Source organism: Musa acuminata, chromosome BXJ3-5 (genome assembly GCF_036884655.1).
Source record: "Musa acuminata AAA Group cultivar baxijiao chromosome BXJ3-5, Cavendish_Baxijiao_AAA, whole genome shotgun sequence".
NCBI lineage: Eukaryota > Viridiplantae > Streptophyta > Magnoliopsida > Zingiberales > Musaceae > Musa > Musa acuminata.
The window spans coordinates 35,199,631-35,220,526 of record NC_088353.1 but is presented as its reverse complement, the minus strand read 5'-3'; the positions used below and the strand labels follow the sequence as shown (position 1 = coordinate 35,220,526).

At 35.8% G+C, this 20,896-nt stretch overlaps 1 protein-coding gene across 1 annotated transcript; it reads right to left on the bottom strand.

Moving 5' to 3' along the window:
• Window positions 1–12,335: 12,335 nt before the first annotated feature.
• LOC135638566 (uncharacterized) lies at window positions 12,336–19,592 on the bottom strand. The gene is made up of 5 exons (XM_065151732.1): window positions 19,352–19,592; window positions 18,899–19,270; window positions 18,367–18,828; window positions 13,053–13,460; window positions 12,336–12,982 (listed from the first exon to the last, which is right to left on the bottom strand). The coding sequence occupies exons 1-5, from the start codon at window positions 19,499–19,501 to the stop codon at window positions 12,461–12,463; spliced, it is 1,914 nt and encodes a 637-aa protein (XP_065007804.1). The 5' UTR covers window positions 19,502–19,592; the 3' UTR covers window positions 12,336–12,460.
• Window positions 19,593–20,896: the final 1,304 nt, after the last annotated feature.

Here is a 20,896-nt window from a genome sequence, read left to right as displayed (position 1 = left end):
TTTCTAAAAATGCATCACTCATTAAAAAATAAAAATAATTTAATTAATTGATAAAATTACTAATTTATCCATATGATTAAGGAAATCAATTTTAATTATTTCCTTAATCATATTATACAAACAAGAAAGTTAATAATTTAAATAAAATAATATATTTTATGATAATTAATTTATATTAAGGGAGAAAAAGATCATGCATAATTATATTGCTCCCCACTTAATAAAAATTTGATCCCAAATTTCATATAAAAATGATATTAATTTAAGCATTGTATACAAAACATTTCATCTTTGTGCCTCGGAGTTTTCTGTTTTCTGCCACAACTTGCTGGAGTTTGCCCGCCGGCAAACACAAGTACGAAGCTTTTGGAATATATTAGAACTCGAGCAACATGAAATTTAAGTTCAATTTGCACTATAGCTACCAATAGTCTCTCTTTCCCAACTTCTCGTTCATCTTTTAAGTGCATGAGTTTGGCATTTGATGAATGTGGTCAAGTGGGTCTTTATCATGTCGTACATGAGCTGTTCATGGGTGGTGCCTCATTTTTCCGAGGTCCCTCCAAGGTCTTACGAATAATTTAATTTTGGTTTATTGTATGTGGTCAAGTTGGTCCTTATCATGCATGCTATACACGAGAGTTACTCGCGGGTCTCCCATTCTTCTAAAAGTCCATCTTAAGAATACTCTAATTTACCAAAGGAAATGATATATCAGAAGTACGGGATCAATTTAGTCTATCATTTATTTAAATATATTTGATTAATTTAAATATTATTTTACATAGGTGTGAATTGATAGCAGCTAGGATTTTACATGATAGCAGTTGAGAATTCTTCAACTACAAGGAAATATCGTTACTTTATTGAGAAAAATCCTCCATCCTTAACATGTATAAATAGAGAGTATCATATCAAACATAGACATCTTTTTCGTTTCATTCTTTACATGAGCGTCACTTGCCTCTCTTATTGCTGATCTGATCTCCAGATTTGATTCCACCGATCTCTTTGTCATCAACCAAATCATAGCTTCATTCACCACTGCCAGTGTTCTCCTACCAGAGCCGGTGGCTTTCTTTGTGGCCGCCTGCTTTGTCAAATCTCTCCCGTCTCACGCCATTTCCTCTGTCTCGATGCACCTCCGACAACATTAATCTAAAGCAATAAAGGTAGCATGGATCGTATTGTTTATGCTTACTTGAAATTAATGCCCAAGTAAAGACTTGTCTGTTAGGATCAAGAGCACTAAGAGGGGGTGAATTAGTACAGTAAAAAACTTTCGTCGGTTCAAAAAAGACTTCGTATGAAAACCGTTTTGGAAAGATCTTTAACTTGAGAGCAAACGGAAGTATAGTTGATGTAAAGCAATGGAGGCAGTTTGCAGTTAAGATAAAGAGCAGAATATAAATGCAAACCGAGATTTAGAGTGGTTCGGTCAATTTTGACCCAATCTTGACCTACATCCACTTTTAGTTTCCTCCTCCGACGAAGTCACCGATGTCCACTAGAGGCATTCCTTCAATAGGCGAAGACCAATTATCTTTGCACCCCTCTTCTCCTTTTACCGGGTTTAGGAGATAACCCTTACAAGCACTCACACTCCTCTCTTACAGAAATCTAACACTTAAGAGTACAAGAGGGAATTCTAAAGAGATTACAATAGCGTTTCTTTACTTTTAGACTCTCTATGCTTGTGTGCTTTAACCAGGGATGAGAAATGTATTTATAGGCTTTAAGTATTCAAACTTGGAGCCTAAAATTTTCCCATCCCGGGTTCCCCGGGCACGAGCGGTACCATCGCTTGCGTTGGGCCTACTAGGGGTGGTACAACTGCCGAGACTGGCGAAGATTGTGCCACGATGATGCGACTTCTTGGGGCACTGTTTGGGCTTCTTATTGGGCCCAACACAGTTCTTACATGGGCCTAGTTGGCCCCTAATTGAGTTGGCCCAAATCCAAGCCCAATTACGTGCTAACTACGAAATCCTAAGATATTTGTTAAGCAAAACAAGTCCCTATGTCTATTCTTCCGGCGAGCTTTCGGTGAACTTCCAGCGAACTCCTGGACTTCACGACGATCTTCTTGGCGAGTTCCGATAAGCTTCTATGGCAAGCTCCGAGACTTCTTAGCTGGTTCCTCCAGAACTTCCGACGAACGTCCGGACTTCCGACGAACTCTCAAACTCCCAATGTAGTCGCGACCTTAACTCTGGGACTTCATTTTGCTTCATGTCTTGCTATCGTAGTTAATCATACACATATAAAACACACTTCGATTTAGACAATTAATACTAAGCATTAATCAAGTTGTCCGGCATGTCATTGGTCCCTCGACGCTTCGTCCAATTCTTTGGCGTATCGTCCTCTCTTGCGGCCTATTGCCCAATCAGCTAGTTGACTCCGTAACTCCGATATCCTTGGCACAATATCCACTCTTCTTGGCCCGATGCCCGAATCTATAGCCCGAAGCCGTCTGTCGACACATCGACCATTCCTCCGGCCCGACGTTCAATCTTCTAACATGTTTTCCTCCGGCACAACATGATTTTTCTTGCTGTAATTGTCTCATCCTAATTGAACCACACAGATTAAAACATAAACACATATTGATTGGTTTTATCATCAAAATTTGAGATTCAACAATCTCTCCCTTTTTTATGATGACAACCAATTGACGATAAAGTTAACCTTAAGTCCCGGAGTTTAAACAGACTCCCCCTATTAATATGTAATATTGATAGAGACTTTTGGATTCAAAAATCCAAGCAAACATGTCATGATAAAATCATATATGACATCAGCATATTTCTCCCCCTTTGTCATCAACAAAAAAGAGAAGTTCAACTATTCATATGTTTGAAATATTCAAATTCAAATCATTGCATAATAAACATAATATCAAGTTTTATCATCATGCAATTTTGTTATTATCATAGATATGCAAGGTAGTAAGATAACAAGTTCTACAACATATAAGCTAGCAAATTTTACAAAATTATAGAACATGTAAGCTAGCAGTTTTGAGATGTTCAGGAAGGTAACTCTTGCTTCTTGAAACATGCAAATTTGTCAATTTTTGCTAGATGTGCAAGTTAGCATGTTTTGCTTCTTGAGATAGGCAAGATAGCACTTTTGCTTGAGATCACAAGATAGCATTTCTTGCATTTGTTGAGATAACAACTTTTTGCTTCTTAAGATTGCAAGCTAGCAAGTTTGTCTCTTTTCGTGTTGTACACGTAAGAAATTCTTTCTCCCCCTTTGTCATTGGCAAAAAGAGGGGAGTAACAAAAACAATAGTGCAATTCATCATTTTTCAAATTATGACAAAAATAAAATATCATTCTTATTGTAATATGTTATAATTAAGATAAACCTTGAATTTAAATTTAATTCAAATCAATGCAATTTTAATCATGATTCTCATACATGATATGTAATACATCAAATACATCATCATAATAAATTCATAAGTATTGCATGCATCATTTTTGAATAAGCTAGCAACTTTACTTCTTAAAAAGATTTTCTCCTTACAATTTGTGAGCTAGCAAATTTTACAGCAAGCATTTTGCTTCTTCTTGAAAGATGCAAGCTAGCAAAATTTGCTCCCCCTATGTCATTGTCAAATAGAAGAGAAGAATACAATGTTATGATTCTTTTCCATTTTTATCAATCTTCATATCATGACAAATATAAAGTATCATTCAATATGATATCATTTCAGAAAATAATAATTATTGATTTTCACATTATTTCAAAAAATCATAGTGTTGCATGCATCATTCCAAAACATTTCAAGCCATACAAGCCTTAAATAAATAGATATCATGCCATGAAAGATAAGACCTCTTAAATTACAAAAGATATGATTCATATAGTAAATCTCTTCTTTAAATAAAATGTCAAAAAAAAATTATAGGGGTACAAAGAAGAGATATTGAAAAAGAAATCTCATGTAATTCCAAGAAATCAATATGATTTTGATAAAACTCATTCAAATTCAAATCGTCCAAATCATCAAAAATATTTTCAAAATCATTTTTAAGACATTCACAAAAGTGATACAAATAGATTCATTAATCTCTTTTTTGGAAAATCGATAAAGTAAAAAAATTTTCTAAGAGAAAGCTTTCCTCTTTTAAGTTTATTTCATACAAGCATGCCGTTGTCCTTTTTATATAAATATATATATATATATATATCATTAATCGTTTAGGATCGAAAAATAAATTCCATCATAAAAACCATCAAGATCAATAAACCATAAATTACTTGAAAATTATTATGCATAATTTCGAAATTTATTAAGTATGATCATTATGCATGACATCAAAACATGGTTTCAAAATATTTAATATTTTCATTACATAATTACATCATTATGCATCATCGAAATTGATTTCATAAAGCATTTTTCTTTTTAGGCGAATCAACTTTTCATACTTAGTTTTTCATACAAAAGCCATGCATCATCATTAAGCATAATATCAAACTTCTGAATATTTTCATTAAGACATCAAGTATGGTTTCACTCAAATTCGGAAATCATCAAGATATATATTATTTATTCTAAAAAAAAAAACATACATATGATCATTATTAGATTTAAATCTAACATTCTATTCCATTATAAAACATATAATTTTCATTATCATTTTCAAAATTACTAGCATGATCCTAATTTTTTATATTTTCATTATATTTTTAAACATGTAATTTTTAAAAAATAAATTTTTTAAACTAAAAAAAATACATTATGAAAAGCATCATGTAATTTCGAAATAAATTAAGGGAGTTTCGATTACCTCATCCTTGAAAGTCATTAAGGTGTAGTTTGCCACCTTGCCTTTTGTGATTTTCTCCTCGTCATCGGAGGAGCTCGATTCATCCCAATTTTTATTCTTTTTCTTACGTTCAAAGTAAGTAGTTGTATTCTTTTTGTTCTTTATTTTTTGTTTTATGAACTTTTTAAATTTCTTAGTGAGTTCAAGTTAATCATCACTTGAGCTTATGCTCGAGTGATCTTCAAATGTTCTAAGTTTGAAATCATTTCTGTTCTTTGGAAGGTGGTTCTTAAGTTCTTCACGTGCATTGCATGTCATTTCATAGGTCATCAAATGCCCTATTAGTTCTTTGATCAAAAAAATATTTAAATTTTTTGATTTTTGAATAGAAATTACTTTTGAATCCCAAGTTTCAGAAAGTGAGCATAAAATCTTGTTAACGAGTTCAAAATTCGAAAAGCTTTTACCAAGTGCTTGTGGACTATTGACAACATTCGTAAAACGAGTGTACATATCTCCAATAGTCTTTCTTGGTTCCATACAAAACATCTCAAAATCATGCATCAAACAATTTACTTTAGAATCTTTTACACTACTTATGCTTTCGTGTGTGATTTCGAGAATATGTCAAATATCGAAGGCCATTTCGCACAATGAAATCTGATTAAACTCTAATTTATCTAAGGCACAAAATAGAGCATTTATAGCTCTAGCATTTAAAGAAAAAGTCTTCTTCTCTAAAACATTCCAATCTTTCAATGGAAGAGAAGACATTTTAAAACCGTTTTCGACTATGTGCCATAAATCAAGATTCAATAAAAGCAAGAAAACTCCCATTCGAGTTTTCCAATAAGTATAGTCCATCCCATTGAAAAAAAGAGGACGAATGAGAGTGACCCTCTTGAAAGCCGAAAAGAGCAATTTCTCTTGGGTGTTAAACCAAGTGAGAAATAACGAGGTTTTGATACTAATTGTTAGGAAAACTTTCATCGGTTCAAAAAAGACTTCATACGAAAACCATTTCGGAAAGATCTTTAACTTGAGAGCAAACGGAAGTATAGTTGATGTAAAGGAACAGAGGCAGTTTTAGTTAAGATAAAGAGCAGAATGTAAATGTAAATCGAGATTTAGAGTGGTTTGATCAATCTTGACCTACATCCACTTTGACTTCCTTCTCCGACGAGGTCACCGACATCCACTAGAGGCCTTCCTTCAATAGGCGAAGGCCAATCACCTTTTACACCCCTCTTCTCCTTTTACCAGGTTTAGGAGATAACCCTTACAAGCACTCACACTCCTCTCTTACAGAAATCTAACACTTAGAGTAGAAGAGGGAATTCTAAAGAGATTGCAGCAACATTTCTTTGCTTTTAGATTCTCTGTGCTTGTGTGCTTTAACCAGGGATGAGAGGGGTATTTATAGGCTTTAAGTTGATTCAAACTTGGAGCCTAAAATTTTTCCATCCCGGGTTCCCTGGGCACGGGACCGCCTACGCTGGGAGGTACCACTACCCATTGTCAGTCTAGCTGACACTACCCTGGGTGGTACCATCGCCCAAGTCTGGTGGTACCACCGCCTGGGGGGTAGTGCTGGGCAGTACCAACACCTGGCACCTTGCCAGGGGGGTGCAATCGCCCAGACTGGCGGTACCACTGCCTAACACAGTCTCGAAGATTGTGTCATGACGGTGAAACTTCTTGGGGCACTGTTTGGGCTTCTTATTGGGCCCAACACAGTTCTTACATGGGCCTAGCTGGCCCCTAATTGGGTTGGCCCAAATCCAAGCCTAATTACGTGCTAACTACGAAATCCTTAAACATTTGATAAGTAAAATAAGTCCTTATGTCTATTCTTCCGGCGAGCTTTCGGTGAACTTCCAGCGAACTCCTGGACTTCACGATGATCTTCTTGGCGAGTTCCAACGAGCTTCTCTAGTAAGCTCCGAGACTTCTCGGCTGGTTCCTCCAGAACTTCCGACGAACGTCCGGACCTCTGATGAACTCTCGAACTCCCAACATAGTCGCGTCCTTGACTCCGGGACTTTATTTTGCTTCATGCCTTACTATCGTAGTTAATCCTACACATGTAAAACACACTTCGATCTAGACAATTAATACTAAGCATTGATCAAGTTGTCCAGCATGTCATTGGTCCCTCGATGCTTCGTCCGATTCTTCGGCGCATTGTCCTCTCTTACGGCCTATTGCCCAATCAGCTAGTTGACTCTGTAACTCTAATATCCTTGGCGCAATATCTGCTCTTCTTGGCCTGATACCCGAATCCATGACCCGAAGTCTTCTGTCGATACGTCGATCGTTCCTTCGGCCCGACGTCTAATCTTCTGAAATGTTTTCCTCCAGCACAACATGATTTTTTCTACTTTAATTATCTCATCCTGATCGAAGCATCCCGCGTCACTTAAAATGTAGATTAAAATATAAACACATATCGATTGGTTTCATCATCAAAATTCGAGATTCAACATTATCAAGGCGAAGCCATCATGTGGCAACTACAAGAAGACCCTATCGCTTGGAATGTTGGGCAGTGACTAGTACAGATCCCGTCCAAGTTTTCTTTAAGATTCCTGAAGGTTGGAGTTGTGATCAGTACAGGAGGCCTCCTCGCAACAGAATAGAACTATTCTTCCCGCAACCCACTTTAGTTGATGCTGATTTGCACCAACATGTCTTCTGATCACTGTCATTGCTGCAACAACAATTCCAAGGAAGAAGTATAACTCCTCGCACTTAATCGTAGCAGTCTTCTCACCCACATAATCATTGCAGACTCCCACCTTGCTTCCTCATATTGGTACATATCTCCAATATATCCTCATCATCTACATCTGATGCTCTAGTTACTATTCCCATAGGAAACCATAGTACTTTTCCTTCTACAGGCCTTCTTTCTACTAATGTTGTAACTCTCATTCCCTTCGAGTTATCTAAAGGTGGCAACTACGCATCCTAGCATGCTCAATTTTCTAATATCCTATTTGGCTATAATCTATTACGTTATGTTGATGACTCTCTCCATTATCCACTAGTGATGCTCAACATCTCAGGAGCACTTAATCCAGTACCATATCTAGACCATAAACTATGGTTACGCCAAGATCATCTCATCTTTCATGCAATTCAAGCTTTAGTTGTTGGATCTTTTGCCCTACTCATATCTTCATGTGACACTACTGTCGAAGCCTAGTACAAGCTGCAAACCACCTTGGAAAATCGTTCGTGTACTCGCCTGCTTAGTCTCTTATCTAGCCTCATGTAAGCAAAAAAAGAGGGAAGTACTATTACTGACTATCTACAAAATATAAAAATTATCATCGAAAACTTGACCCTGATAGATCATAATCTTAGTGATGAATAAGTTATTATCCACACACTTAATAACCTCGGGGATGAGTATAATGAACTGACAACAGTAGTACAGGCACACGACTCATAGATGTTATTTGAAAAACTCTATGACAAATTGACTGATTATGAGATATATCTCAAGTGTGAGGACAAATTGTCAGGATTATCTATCATAGTTCAAGTTTGTCAAAAATCCAAGAAGAAGAGCAACCGATACAACAAAACCATCAACAAAGGTTTGGCCAGCATGCCTCCTGAATTTATGGACTCTAAACAAACCTCCCCTCCTCCACCTCATCAACATTTCAATCACAACCATCTGGCTACTTCAATTATCCTCAGCCCTGGCGTCCTGATCATACAAATCAATAAAGAGTTATCTGCCAACTATGTGACAATGTTGGCCACTCTGCAAAAGTCTATAAAACTCGACCCATACTTTCTCTCCATCACATTGGCCTCACACTAATCTTACAACTATGGTGGAAATGAAGACATCATCGTCGGTGATGGTAACGAACTCCTCATTACTCATATTGGCTCAACAATGCTTAATTCACATAACACAATTTTGACACTCGATGATATTTTGTATGCACCCCACATCAAACGAAATCTCATTTCTGTTTCTTAATTTTGCAAACAAAATAATACCTCAATTGAATTCTTTTCTAACTTCTTTCTTATCAAGGATTTAAACACGGAGGCATCCTTGGTCTGAGGCTAGTAAGGATAACATTTATGAGTGGCCGTCAATTCTACAAATCACTTAGCTCACTGCTTAATCTTCCATCGTAGCTCCAACTGAAGTGTGGCATCGTTGTCTTAGTCATCCAACATCCTCTATCCAATAAAAATTACTTCCTATTATTCTCTTCCTATTCTTAAAACCAATAGCATTATAACTTATTGTGATGCTTGTTTAAGTAATAAAAGTCAGACTTTTCTTTGGAATATCCTCTATATCCTACTCTAAGAAGTTATTTATACTGATATTTGGGGTCTTACCCTAAGTTCATATTTTATGTTATTTTCGTAGACTATTTCACCAAATACATATGGTTATATCATTTCCATAATAAATCTAAAGTTTCAACAATCTTTACCAACTTTAGAAGGTTGGTCAAGAACTTCTTTCAGTCTACAATTAAAACAGTTTACTCTGATGATGGTAATGAATATCAAGCCCTCACATCTTGTCTCTCTGCTTATAGTATACAACACCTTAAGTCACTCCCACATATTCCTCAACTCGTTGGCTCTACTAAATGCAGACATTGACATATAGTTTCAAAGTTGAAACTGGTCGAACACTTCTACATCAAGCCTTTGTGTCAACAACTTTTTGGACTATAGCCTTTCAAGCTATCGTCTACCTCATTAATCGTATACTCACTCTAGTCCTCCAGTATGAGTCACTAATTTGAAAAACTATTTCACAAATCCTCAAACCTTTAAAAATTCAAAGTGTTTGACTGTTTATGTTATCCATGGCTCTGTCCCTATGCCTCACATAAGATAACATCAAAATCTAAGTCTTGTGTTTTCATTAGATACTCTCTTGAACATAATATCTTTCAATGTTACGAACCCTAAATTCAAAAAGTCTTTAGATCCCGTCATGTTATTTTTATGAAGACTACCTTTTCGTTTCAAAACCTTAAGTCTCATACTATACGACCTACTCCAACAAATATACATCATTGAAGTATACTATCGATCCCATCAACCGAGTCTCCTACAACACCATCCAATCATTCTTCTCCTAATCAATAGCTCCTCACTCCCTCCATTGCTCCTCTCCCTTCTTCACAAGGTTCCTCTACTACTGATGTAATACCCTTGGAAACACAACTACTATCTTTATCCTCTCTTGAGACCAATGACACTAAAATACCTTAGCTTGCCCCGACCCATATCAGTGCCTCTCCACTACCCATACCTACAACACACCCTATAGCCCCTGGACATCTAATGATAACACGCTCTAAAAGTGGCATCTTTAAACCACGATAAGTCCTTGACCTATATGCTATCACAAAATTATCATCAGAAAACAATAAACCTACCATAATTACTCAAGCCCAAAATGCCCTCCTCTATAATTCTATATGGACTCTTGTACCTTCTCATCCCACACAAAATATCATCGGGTGTAAATGGGTCTTTCGAATTAAGCAGAACCCAAATTGATCCATTGCTAGATATAAAGCACGTCTAGTGGCCAAATGGTTTCATCAACATCTTGGTGTTAACTTCATATAAATATTTAGTCACATTGTTAAATCCACAATAATCCGACTTATTCTGAGTTTGGCTATCTCAAAAGGTCAGGCATTTACGATAATTCGATGTTAATAATGTCTTTTTATAAGGAACTCTAACTGACGATGTCTTCATGCAGCAACCTCCTGACTTCATCCACTCTTAGTATCCAAGGTATGTTTGTAAACTATAAAAAGCTATTTATAGACTTCGTCAAGCTCCAAGAGCTTGGTACACCGAACTTAGCTCATTTTTTATATCAACTAGTTTCATTAACTCTAAGTTTGATACCGAGCTATTTCTCTATCCCCAAAGTGGTAATATAATATATCTTCTAGTATATGTGGATGATATTATTGTCACGGGCAATAATCCTATAGAAATCAAGGCATTCCTCAAGCATTTAGAAGATCGATTCTCCAAGATATAGGAATCTTGAGCTAATTTTTTGGAGTGGAAGCAACATACACATTTTTAAGACTCTTCCTATCACAAAGAAAGTATATTCAAGCTCTATTATCAAAGACGAATATGCAATATACAAAAATGGTTACAACTCCTTTGTCTATTGGCGAGTCACTCAAACTATGTGATGAAAACCCTACTACGGACCCAACTCAATATCGCTAAGTACTTGGCTCCTTAAAGTACTTATCTCTCACTTGCCCAGATATCTCATTTGCAGTCAATGAATTATCACAATTCGTGTATCGGCCATCTACTATGCATTGGTCTACAATTAAACAAATCTTGTGATATCTTCAAGGGACTCTCAATCATGGTCTCTTTTTTCACAAACACTCCCCATTTCATCTCTATGCCTTTGTTGATGCTGGACAGGGAACTTTGTTGACAGAACATCCACGTCATGGTATATTATCTTTTTCGAAGCTAATCCAATCAATTGAAGTTATAATAAGCAAAAGACAATTGCACGATTTACGACTGAAGCTGAATACCATGCTATTGCAACTACTACCGTAGAACTCAATTGGGTCACAAATATACTATGAGAACTTAATATCAACTCCACCTCTACTCCTACAATATATTATGATAATGTTGGAGCCACTTACCTATGCGTCAATCCAGTATTCCACTAACGTATGAAACATATAGCCATCGACTTTCACTTCGTGCGAGAACAAATTGTCAGACATCAACTACGTGTTTCTCACGTACATACGACTGATCAACTAGCAAACTCACGAAGCCTCTTACTTGTAAACTATTTTTATCACATCGGTCCAAGATCGACAACCTTGATAAAAGCACCATCTTGTGAGGGCATGATAGCAGCTAAGATTTTCCATGATAGCAGTTGAGATTTCCCCAACTACATAAGGAAATATCGCTACTTTGTTGAGAAAAATCCTCCCTCCTTATGTACATAAATAGAGAGCATCATATCAAATACAGACATTTCATTCTTTGCTTGAATAATTCTAATCTAATTTCATAGTTTACTCAAGAAATAAAAAAATTAAATATTAAATATTAAATATTAAATATTATAATAATCAAATTATGATTATGATTGAAGATTATAAATTCTGATTAAAACTTTTGTAAACACTTATCGAGAAACTTACTCTGAAGATCAAATTTGATTTGATATAATTATATATTTTTTATTATTTTATATTTAAACTTACAAATAGAGCGAGTGCATTGATGATAAGAATATCGATGAATTGAGTTTCTTTCGATAGAATAATTTCATTGTTCACAGGATGTGCTGAAGTATCAAACTTCTTTATAGGAGTATTCTCTTGAGTTAAGAGTGAGAATGACAATTATCCCTTTTTTCTCTTTTTAATTTTTAATTATTATTGTTTCTCTTCCTTCTTTTTTTTTTTTCTCCTCTATTGCTCGTCGGTACTAAGTATAGGCTAAAACATTTCATCCTGCACCTTTGCTTTAAACTGATACGGGGAGCATTTATAATTGTATGGAACACATAAGTGATACATGGATCGACAAGTATCTATCTCGAGTTGTGAACACACGGAAACCCTGGTCATCTGACCTTGTTCACTTCAGTGCTTTGTGGCAATGTGCTGCTTGGTGGCAGTGTCGTGCATGCAGATTCCCTTGACCGGAGGCCATGCAGTAGTAGTAGCATTTGATGTGCCATTCGAGTTGCTAACCTTCCAAGCTTCAAGCACAGATCTCAGGTCTACGAGCTTCACTTTCATGCTGACACAACAGTTCGCATGAACCGTAATCACTTTCCTCAAGTCCTGACTCATTTGACAGAACCCACTAAAATAGGCAGTCTCCAGGTACCTCACTTTCAGCCCCAGCCGCGTGAACGCTCCCTCCTTCTTCATCTTCTGCAGCACATCTTGTTCTTTCATGCCTTTCGAGTTGTTCCTCCACGCATACCACTCGTCGAACAGTGCTACGGTCTTCTTGTTTGCTGTCACGAAATAGAAACCGGTGTTGAAGTTGGAGTTATTGAATGGTTTGCCGTAGTAGAAGTCACTGCTCATCTGAAGGTCCTCTCCATCACGAGACAACTGTGAGAACGGATTCCGTAGCCACATGACATCCATATCCTGATAGCAAAGACAACATAAGAAATGTCGCAGTAACATACAATCACTAGGATGGTTTACTATGACTTACGGTGAAGATGAAGTTGTATCCGCGCCGGAGGACATCTCCGAGGAAGAGAGTTCTTCGCCACATCATGTTGTTGAATGCATCAGACATGTAGAAGACCTCCTTGGAGAAGTCGACGCCCTCGGTTACGAGATTGTAACAGTGAAGCTCCAGGGTGCGGCATCTGTTGAAGGCCCTCTGGTCGACGGCGACGAAGAGAAGGTGGTCGACCAAGAATTCGGTGTCCTCCCCTTCTCCAAGACTTTGCAAGAACAGATCCAGCATCGCGTTCTGCTCCACGTACGCCTTGTTCAGTATCGCGATGATCAAAGTCCTGTTCTCCATGGCGACCGCCTCTAGTGCTGCTTCCAGTTCATCTTTTGGGGTAATCTCCGTCTGACCACACGCAAAATACAAGCTAGTTTCTGAGCTCTCTGTGCGTACTGTTCAGCATATACGGTGTGTGGATTAACTTACGGTATTTGCACCATGTTGCAAGCGGAAGAAAGCTGTGGGTACTCCAAGCGGCCATAAGCAGGCATAGATGAGGACCAAAACGAGAAGAGGGGCGACGACGATCGACGCGGTGGCACGGTAGGCGATGGCGCCGGAGAAGCTCATGGCAATGATCGAGGTGCAGGGGAGATCCGAGAACTCCACTCTGATCTGTAAAGATCAGCAGCTCAGACTCCTCCTACATCGACACGCGGCACATGGATAAGAAGCTGTAACGACCACCGAGTCCTTTCATTCAATTGTTTAGGTATAAGTTGGCGCCGGTGATCGCGAAAGGCAGTAATTCCAGACACAGACCACAAAGGTGACGTGCCTCCTTCGGTTTCTTTCCATCGAGATCTGAGGCATTTGACGATCCAAAAACTGGGGGCGGACAGATCGACGAAGGCTTAAGAACTGTTGGTATCACGTAAGCATTCCCTGTTTTTTCTTTTGTGGAAGACTTTTTTGTCTTCTCCCTTGGAACCTAGTTTTCGTGTGTTGGACAGACTGCAATGACATAAGCGATCATTGGCTATTGGAAGAATGAATGGGTTGGGAGTTGGTGGATTTTTTAGTGCCTTGATCGTTACCATTTCTACTGCTTTGCAATATTTACTGTCTACATGACGTCTTCGACAGCCACCTCGGATAGGCTTTAGTGATATATATAAATATATAAATATATATACATGTATTCATACATATATGTATATATATACATATATACATATATATATATACATATATATTATAATTTTTATTTTTATTATAAATTTTTAATATGTTTGATGAGAGATTTTAAAGAGTTATGATTTACAATTTTATTATTATTTTCGTGATATCGATTCAACTCTTGAAATTTTTGCTCTCTTTCAAATGAGATCTAAGTTTCAACTCTTTGAAATAATATTTGCTCCCTCTCTTCCATATTTGGTCCAAGCTGGGTTTCTTTATCTAACTGACCATAGAAGTCTATTATCGATCACCTTCGAGTAAGGATGAAGAAAAGACTCCAAAGTTCTCCCTATGTTTCCTTTTCTTGCTCTTTGGACAAATCTTCCTTTTTATATTTTTCTTTCTTCATTTTTGTTTTTTTTTGTTAGTTTTCATTTTACTTTCCGTTACATATTTAGCCTTTATAGTTCTAATATTGAACCAAGTAGATTGAAGAGTAACCGGTGAAATCTGAAGATAAGATTCAAACCCAAAAAGTACAACCATAAGACTATTAATTTCTTTATTCATTAAATTAGTTAGTACCTTCAAATACGATAACAATATTATATGTGGAAATCTAAATCTTAATGCAGAAATGATTTATAACCATAAGACTATTCCCTTCGAGTCTCAAAATCAATAACATAAATACTTATGTGCATTTACCATCTTAACCTAAAATCTTAAAATTAATGTACCCAATCTACAAGCATAAGATTTGAATCAAACCTAGCCTATAAGTCAGATTCCTGTACTTCCTGTGTTGTATAGTGGAGCATGAGTCATAGTTACAACTTGATATTTAACATAAGACAAATATCATAGTGTAGGATCATAATTACTACCCGGATTTCATACACAACTGGAATGGCCTTCAATAGCTAATCTTCTTCACTCTAATTAGATGTCTACTTCTTTTCAAGCATCTACTTATATTTCACTACATGCAAAACATACTTATACAACAATTATAATGTGTCAATTAATAAGACGTCTAAAATTTGAATAATTTTTCATTGCCTCCGTTCAATTTAAACATTTCAATAAGTAACAAGCTAACTTGAAAATTTTATATAATAATAGTATAAGCTACAAAACTTATATCAATATCGAGACCATACGGATTTAATATTAAGGTGCACTATAGCTTATGGTATTCTTCGACCTTTACCGATAAAATCTCTCTTTGTCAACTTCTTGTTGTTGATCTTTTTATGTTATATCCTAAATTAAAAAAATATTATTTTATTATTCATTATTTATAGAAGATTTTTTAAAATTTTAAATTAATGTCTTTATAATATTAAATATTTTTTTCGGTCACAAGTGATTAAAAAAAAATTTCCATCCAAACCTCATATCTATTATAAAATAGTAGATTACTTAAAAATATAGAATAAAAACATATAAATAGCCATATATATTGATTGTAACTTCTGAAAAATCATAAAAAAATTTTTAATATTCATGATACATATATAAATATCAATAATCTAATATAACATGATAAACTATTAATTTATTATGAAACATATATATCAGTAAAATAATAATAATTTTTATATAGTAAACAAAATTATGCATCAATTATATATAATACTTGCATATATACGTACATAACAATGAGATAACAAATGTGTATATTATACCACGAAGAAAACTTCTATTGCACTCCCAAAAGCAGATAAAGTTGAATTAATCACCCAAACAAGTAAAAATATTTTCTTCCTAATAATAGATACATAAATCATTTAACCATCACGTTTAAGGGGTTATTAATCCTCTAATGGAATCATCTTACTTACCCGATAGAGATACATAATCAACCATAATCATTCATTTATATTCATCTATTTATTCATACTTGTTTCCAAATAATATGATAAAATATTATGAGAAACTATGCTTAATGTATGATCTACTAGACTATGACTATTTGTGGTTTCATATTATAACAACATATAACTCTTTTCACATGTTATACTTCATGTAGACCACTCAATATAGTTATACTATATGGTAATAATCATATTAATATCATCAATTTAATTTAAAAAACTAATAATTATTTTTAAATGACACCTTTAGATATAATTTTTAAATTTATTAAATCATAAAAATATGAGGTATCAATCTCTCATCTTTAATCAACTAGAACTCTAATTAGAATAGCCTAATTGACCTAAACTAAACTCAATCCACTTAGGACCTAAAAGAATCAACCTTAAATCGTTGTAAAATTAGTTTGAAATCATCATACACTAATCTATTTTAGATTTAATTGATTTCAATTAGGTCAAGTTAGTTAAAACTTATCAAGTTAGTTTAGAATAACTTTGAAAGCCGATCAAACATTAATTCAATCAATTAATGAGCTCAAATTAGTAAATTAAAATATGTTGCATCATGCTATCCTAGATTGAATCAATTCATCTGAGTCTTCGATAAGTCACGTGCACCGTATATGCCTATCTCAAGTAAGAAATTAGGTTGAGGTATAATGGATTGAATAAATAGGCAATGACATATTTAGGTTGGTCGGATGAGCCTAATTTCACAAGATAGATTGAGTCTTACTCACAAATTATGCCGAGTCTTATTATTAAACTGGGTCATGCTTGGTTTATTTTTTTCAAAAAAGATAAGTAATAATTTAATTTTTAATTTTAATTTATTTTTAAACACAAAGATAGAATTTTAATATTTAATTTTAAATTATTTATTTTCAAAAAGTACATCACTCATTAAAAATAAAATTAATTAATAATTTAATTAATTGATAAAAAAAATTACTAATTTATCCATTTGATTAAGGAAATTAATTTTAATTATTTCCTTAATCATATTATACACACAAGAAAGTTAATAATTTAATTAAAATAATATATATTTATGATAATTAATTTATATTAAGGGAGAAAAAGATCATGCCTAATTATATTGCTCCTCACTCAATAAAAATTTGATCCCAAATTTGATGTAAAAAATAATATTTATTTAAGCATTCTATACAAAACATTTCATCTCTGCCTTGGAGTTTTCAGTTTTCTGCCACAACTTGCTGGAGTTTGCCGGCTGGCAAACACAAGAACGAAACTTTAGGAATGAATATATGAGAACTCGAGCAACAGGAAATTTAGCTGCTGATATTCTCCGACCCTTACCAATGGTCTCTCTCTCCCAACTTCTCGTTCATCTTTTTAGTGCATGAGTTTGAGGTTTGATGAATGTGGTCAAGTGGGTCTTTATCATGTCGTACATGAGTTGTTCATGGATGCCTCATTTTTCCTATGAATAATTTCATTTTGGTTTATTGTATGTGGTCAAAGTTGATCTTTATAATGCTGTACACGAGTTACTCGCGGGTCTCCCATTCTTCTACAAGTCCCGTTTAAGATTTTAATAATACTCTAATTTACGAAAGGAAATGATATCTCAAAAGTACAATAATGCAGGATCAATTTAGTCTATCATTTATTTAAATATATTTGATTAATTTAAATATTATTTTACATAGGTGTGAATAATTCTAACCTACTTTCATAATTTACTCAAGAAATAAAAAATATAAAAAAATATAATAAATCAAATTATGATTACGAATGATTATGATTGAAGATTATAAATTCTGATTGTAAACACTTATCTGTTTACAATTTATTATTTTTATATTTGGACCTACAAATAGAGAGTGCATTGATCGATGAGAAGAAGATCAATGAATTGAGTTATTTTAATATAAACTGCTTTTCGATAGAATAGTTTCATCGATCACAGGATGTACGGAAGCATCAAACTTCATTATAGGAGTATTCTCTTGAGTTAAGAGTGAGAATGACAATTATCCCTTTTTTTTTCTTCTTAATTTTTAATTATTATTTTTTCTCTCTTTATTGCTCGTCGGTACTAAGTATAGGCTAAAAATTTCATCCTGCACCTTTGCTTTAAACTGGTACGGGGAGCATTTATAATTGTCTGGAACACACAAGTGATACATGGATCGACAAGTCTCTCTCTCGAGTTATGAATGCACAGAAACCTTGGTCATCTTACCTTGTTCACTTGAGTGCTTTGTGGCAGTGTGCTGCTTGGTGGCAGTGTCGTGCAAGCAGATTCCCTTGACCGGAGGCCATGCAGTAGAAGTAGCATTTGATGTGCCATTCGAGTTGCTAACCTTCCAAGCTTCTAGCACAGATCTCAGGTCTATGAGCTTAACTTTCATGCTGACACAACAGTTCGCATGAACCGTAATCACTTTCCTCGAGTCCTGACTCATTTGACAGAACCCACTAAAATAGGTAGTCTCCAGGTACCTCACTTTCAGCCCCAGCCGCGTGAACGCGCCCTCCTTCTTCATCTTCTGCAGCACATCTTGATCTTTCATGCCGTTCGAGTTGTTCCTCCACCCATACCACTCGTCGAACAGTGCTACGGTCTTGTTGTTTGCTGTCACGAAATAGAAGCCGGTGTTGAAGTTGAAGTTATCGAATGGGTTGCCGTAGTAGAAATCACTGCTCATCTGAAGGTCCTCTCCATCACGATCCAACTGTGAGAACGGATTCCGTAGCCACATGACATCCATATCCTGATAGCAAAGACAACATAAGAAATTTCGCAGTAATATACAATTACCAGGATGGCTTACTATGACTTACGGTGAAGATGAAGCTGTATCCGCGCCGGAGGACATCTCCGAGGAAGAGAGTTCTTCTCCACATCATGTTGTTGAATGCATCAGACATGTAGAAGACCTCCTTGGAGAAGTCGACGCCCTCGGTTACGAGCTTGTAGCAGTGAAGCTCCAGGGTGCGGCATCTGTTGAAGGCCCTCTGGTCGACGGCGACGAAGAGAAGGTGGTCGATCAAGAATTCGGTGTCCTCCCCTTCTCCAAGACTTTGCAGGAACAGATCCAGCATCGCGTTCTGCTCCACGTACGCCTTGTTCAGTATCGCGATGATCAAAGTCCTGTTCTCCATGGCGACCCCCTCTAGTGCTGTTTCCAGTTCATCTTTTGGGGTAATCTCCATCTGACCACACGCAAAATACAAGCTAGTTTCTGAGCTCTCTGTGCGTACTGTTCAGCATATACTGTGTGTGGCTCAACTTACAGTATTTGCACCATTTTGCAAGCGGAAGAAAGCTGTGGGTACTCCCGTCGGCCACAAGCAGCCATAGATGACGACCAAAACGAGAAGAGGGGCGACGATGAACGCGGTGGCACGGTAGGAGATGGCGCCGGAAAAGCCCATGGCAGTCATCGAGGTACAGAGGAGATCGGAGAACTCCACTTTGACCTGTAAAGATCAGCTGCTCAGACTCCTCCTTCCTCGATACGCGGCACATGGATAATAAGCTGTAAGCGCCACCGAGTCCTTTCATTCAATTGTTTAGTCATAAATTGGCGCCGTTGATACATAGTTCCAGACACAGACTTCAAAGGTGACGTGCCTCTTTTGGCTTCTTTCCATCGAGATCTGAGGCATCTGACGATCCAAAAACTGGGGGCGGACAGATCGACGAAGGCTTAAGAACTGTTGGTATCGCATAAGCATTCCCTGTGTTTGCTTTTGTGGAAGACTTTCTTGTCTTCTCCCTTGGAACCTAATTTTCGTGTTTCCGACTGAATGCAATGACAGAGGTGATCATTGGTTGTTGGGAGAATGAATGGGTTTAGCGTTGGTGTATTTTTAGTGCCTCGATCGTACCTTCCGTACTGCTTTGCATGTGCAAAAGCAATAATAACTGTATATATGACGTCTTCGACAGCCACCTCGCAATGGCTTTAGTGTTATATATAAATATATATAAATATATATAAATATATATATATATATATATATATATATGTATATGTATATATATAATATTATATTATATATATGAAAAATTCGATAGCATCCAGCGACAATATGAGGTGTGTTAAGAAGCTGCATTTGTGGGTCCACAGCATCGGAATCCTGACAAACACCGACAGAAAAATGAGATTGATATGCTCATGAAACGAGTCCGGTGTAAAGTGGGAAACGGGAATAACTTGACATATCACGTGATCCCAGTGCTGCTACCCATAAGACGGCATCCGTCACGCAGGTTCCATGCCATATGCATACAATAATGGACGGTGTTCCCGAAAGAAGTCTTATGTGAACAACCCAATAATTCATGGCTCATCCTCTCTCTGCCCTATTGATGACTTTGCATGTGGGTGGCTAAGACCGTAACTCCCCTTCTGATATAGAAATAATGAGCTTTATTTATCGGACACCGTAATATCTCATCAACGACACCCAATAAATTTAAATGTTTTGAATGAATGTTTCAAGTAAATAAAATTATTAATAAATATTTCATATAGGAATTAGATTTAATAATAAATAATAATAGTATATTTTAATAATCATATATTTGAATGATCTCAATAGGCTTTGAAACTTATGATTGATAAAATGATAAATAATAAGGAGTCCTTTGATGACAATTATTATTCACTTGTGTCCAAATTCTTGAGGACAAAATATGTATCATGTCATATCCGAGTCAAATGAGAATGAATACTGTGAAATGGTAAATAAATTAGATTAATATGGCAGTTTGATATATCTAGAGTTTCATCTAAAACTCCATTTTTGTTTTGAGATTGTGATAAGTATGAT

What these genes read in the sequence shown, in the direction of transcription:
- LOC135638566 (XM_065151732.1), bottom strand. Translation starts at nt 19,501, where the DNA reads ATGACTGCCATGGGCTTTTCCGGCGCCATCTCCTACCGTGCCACCGCG. An exon ending in GATACAGCTTCATCTTCACC is followed by an intron (nt 18,829 to 18,898) that starts GTAAGTCATAGT and finishes CTTTGCTATCAG; the next exon opens with GATATGGATGTCATGTGGCT. An exon ending in CTTCTACTGCATGGCCTCCG is followed by an intron (nt 13,461 to 18,366) that starts GTCAAGGGAATC and finishes GTACGCACAGAG; the next exon opens with AGCTCAGAAACTAGCTTGTA.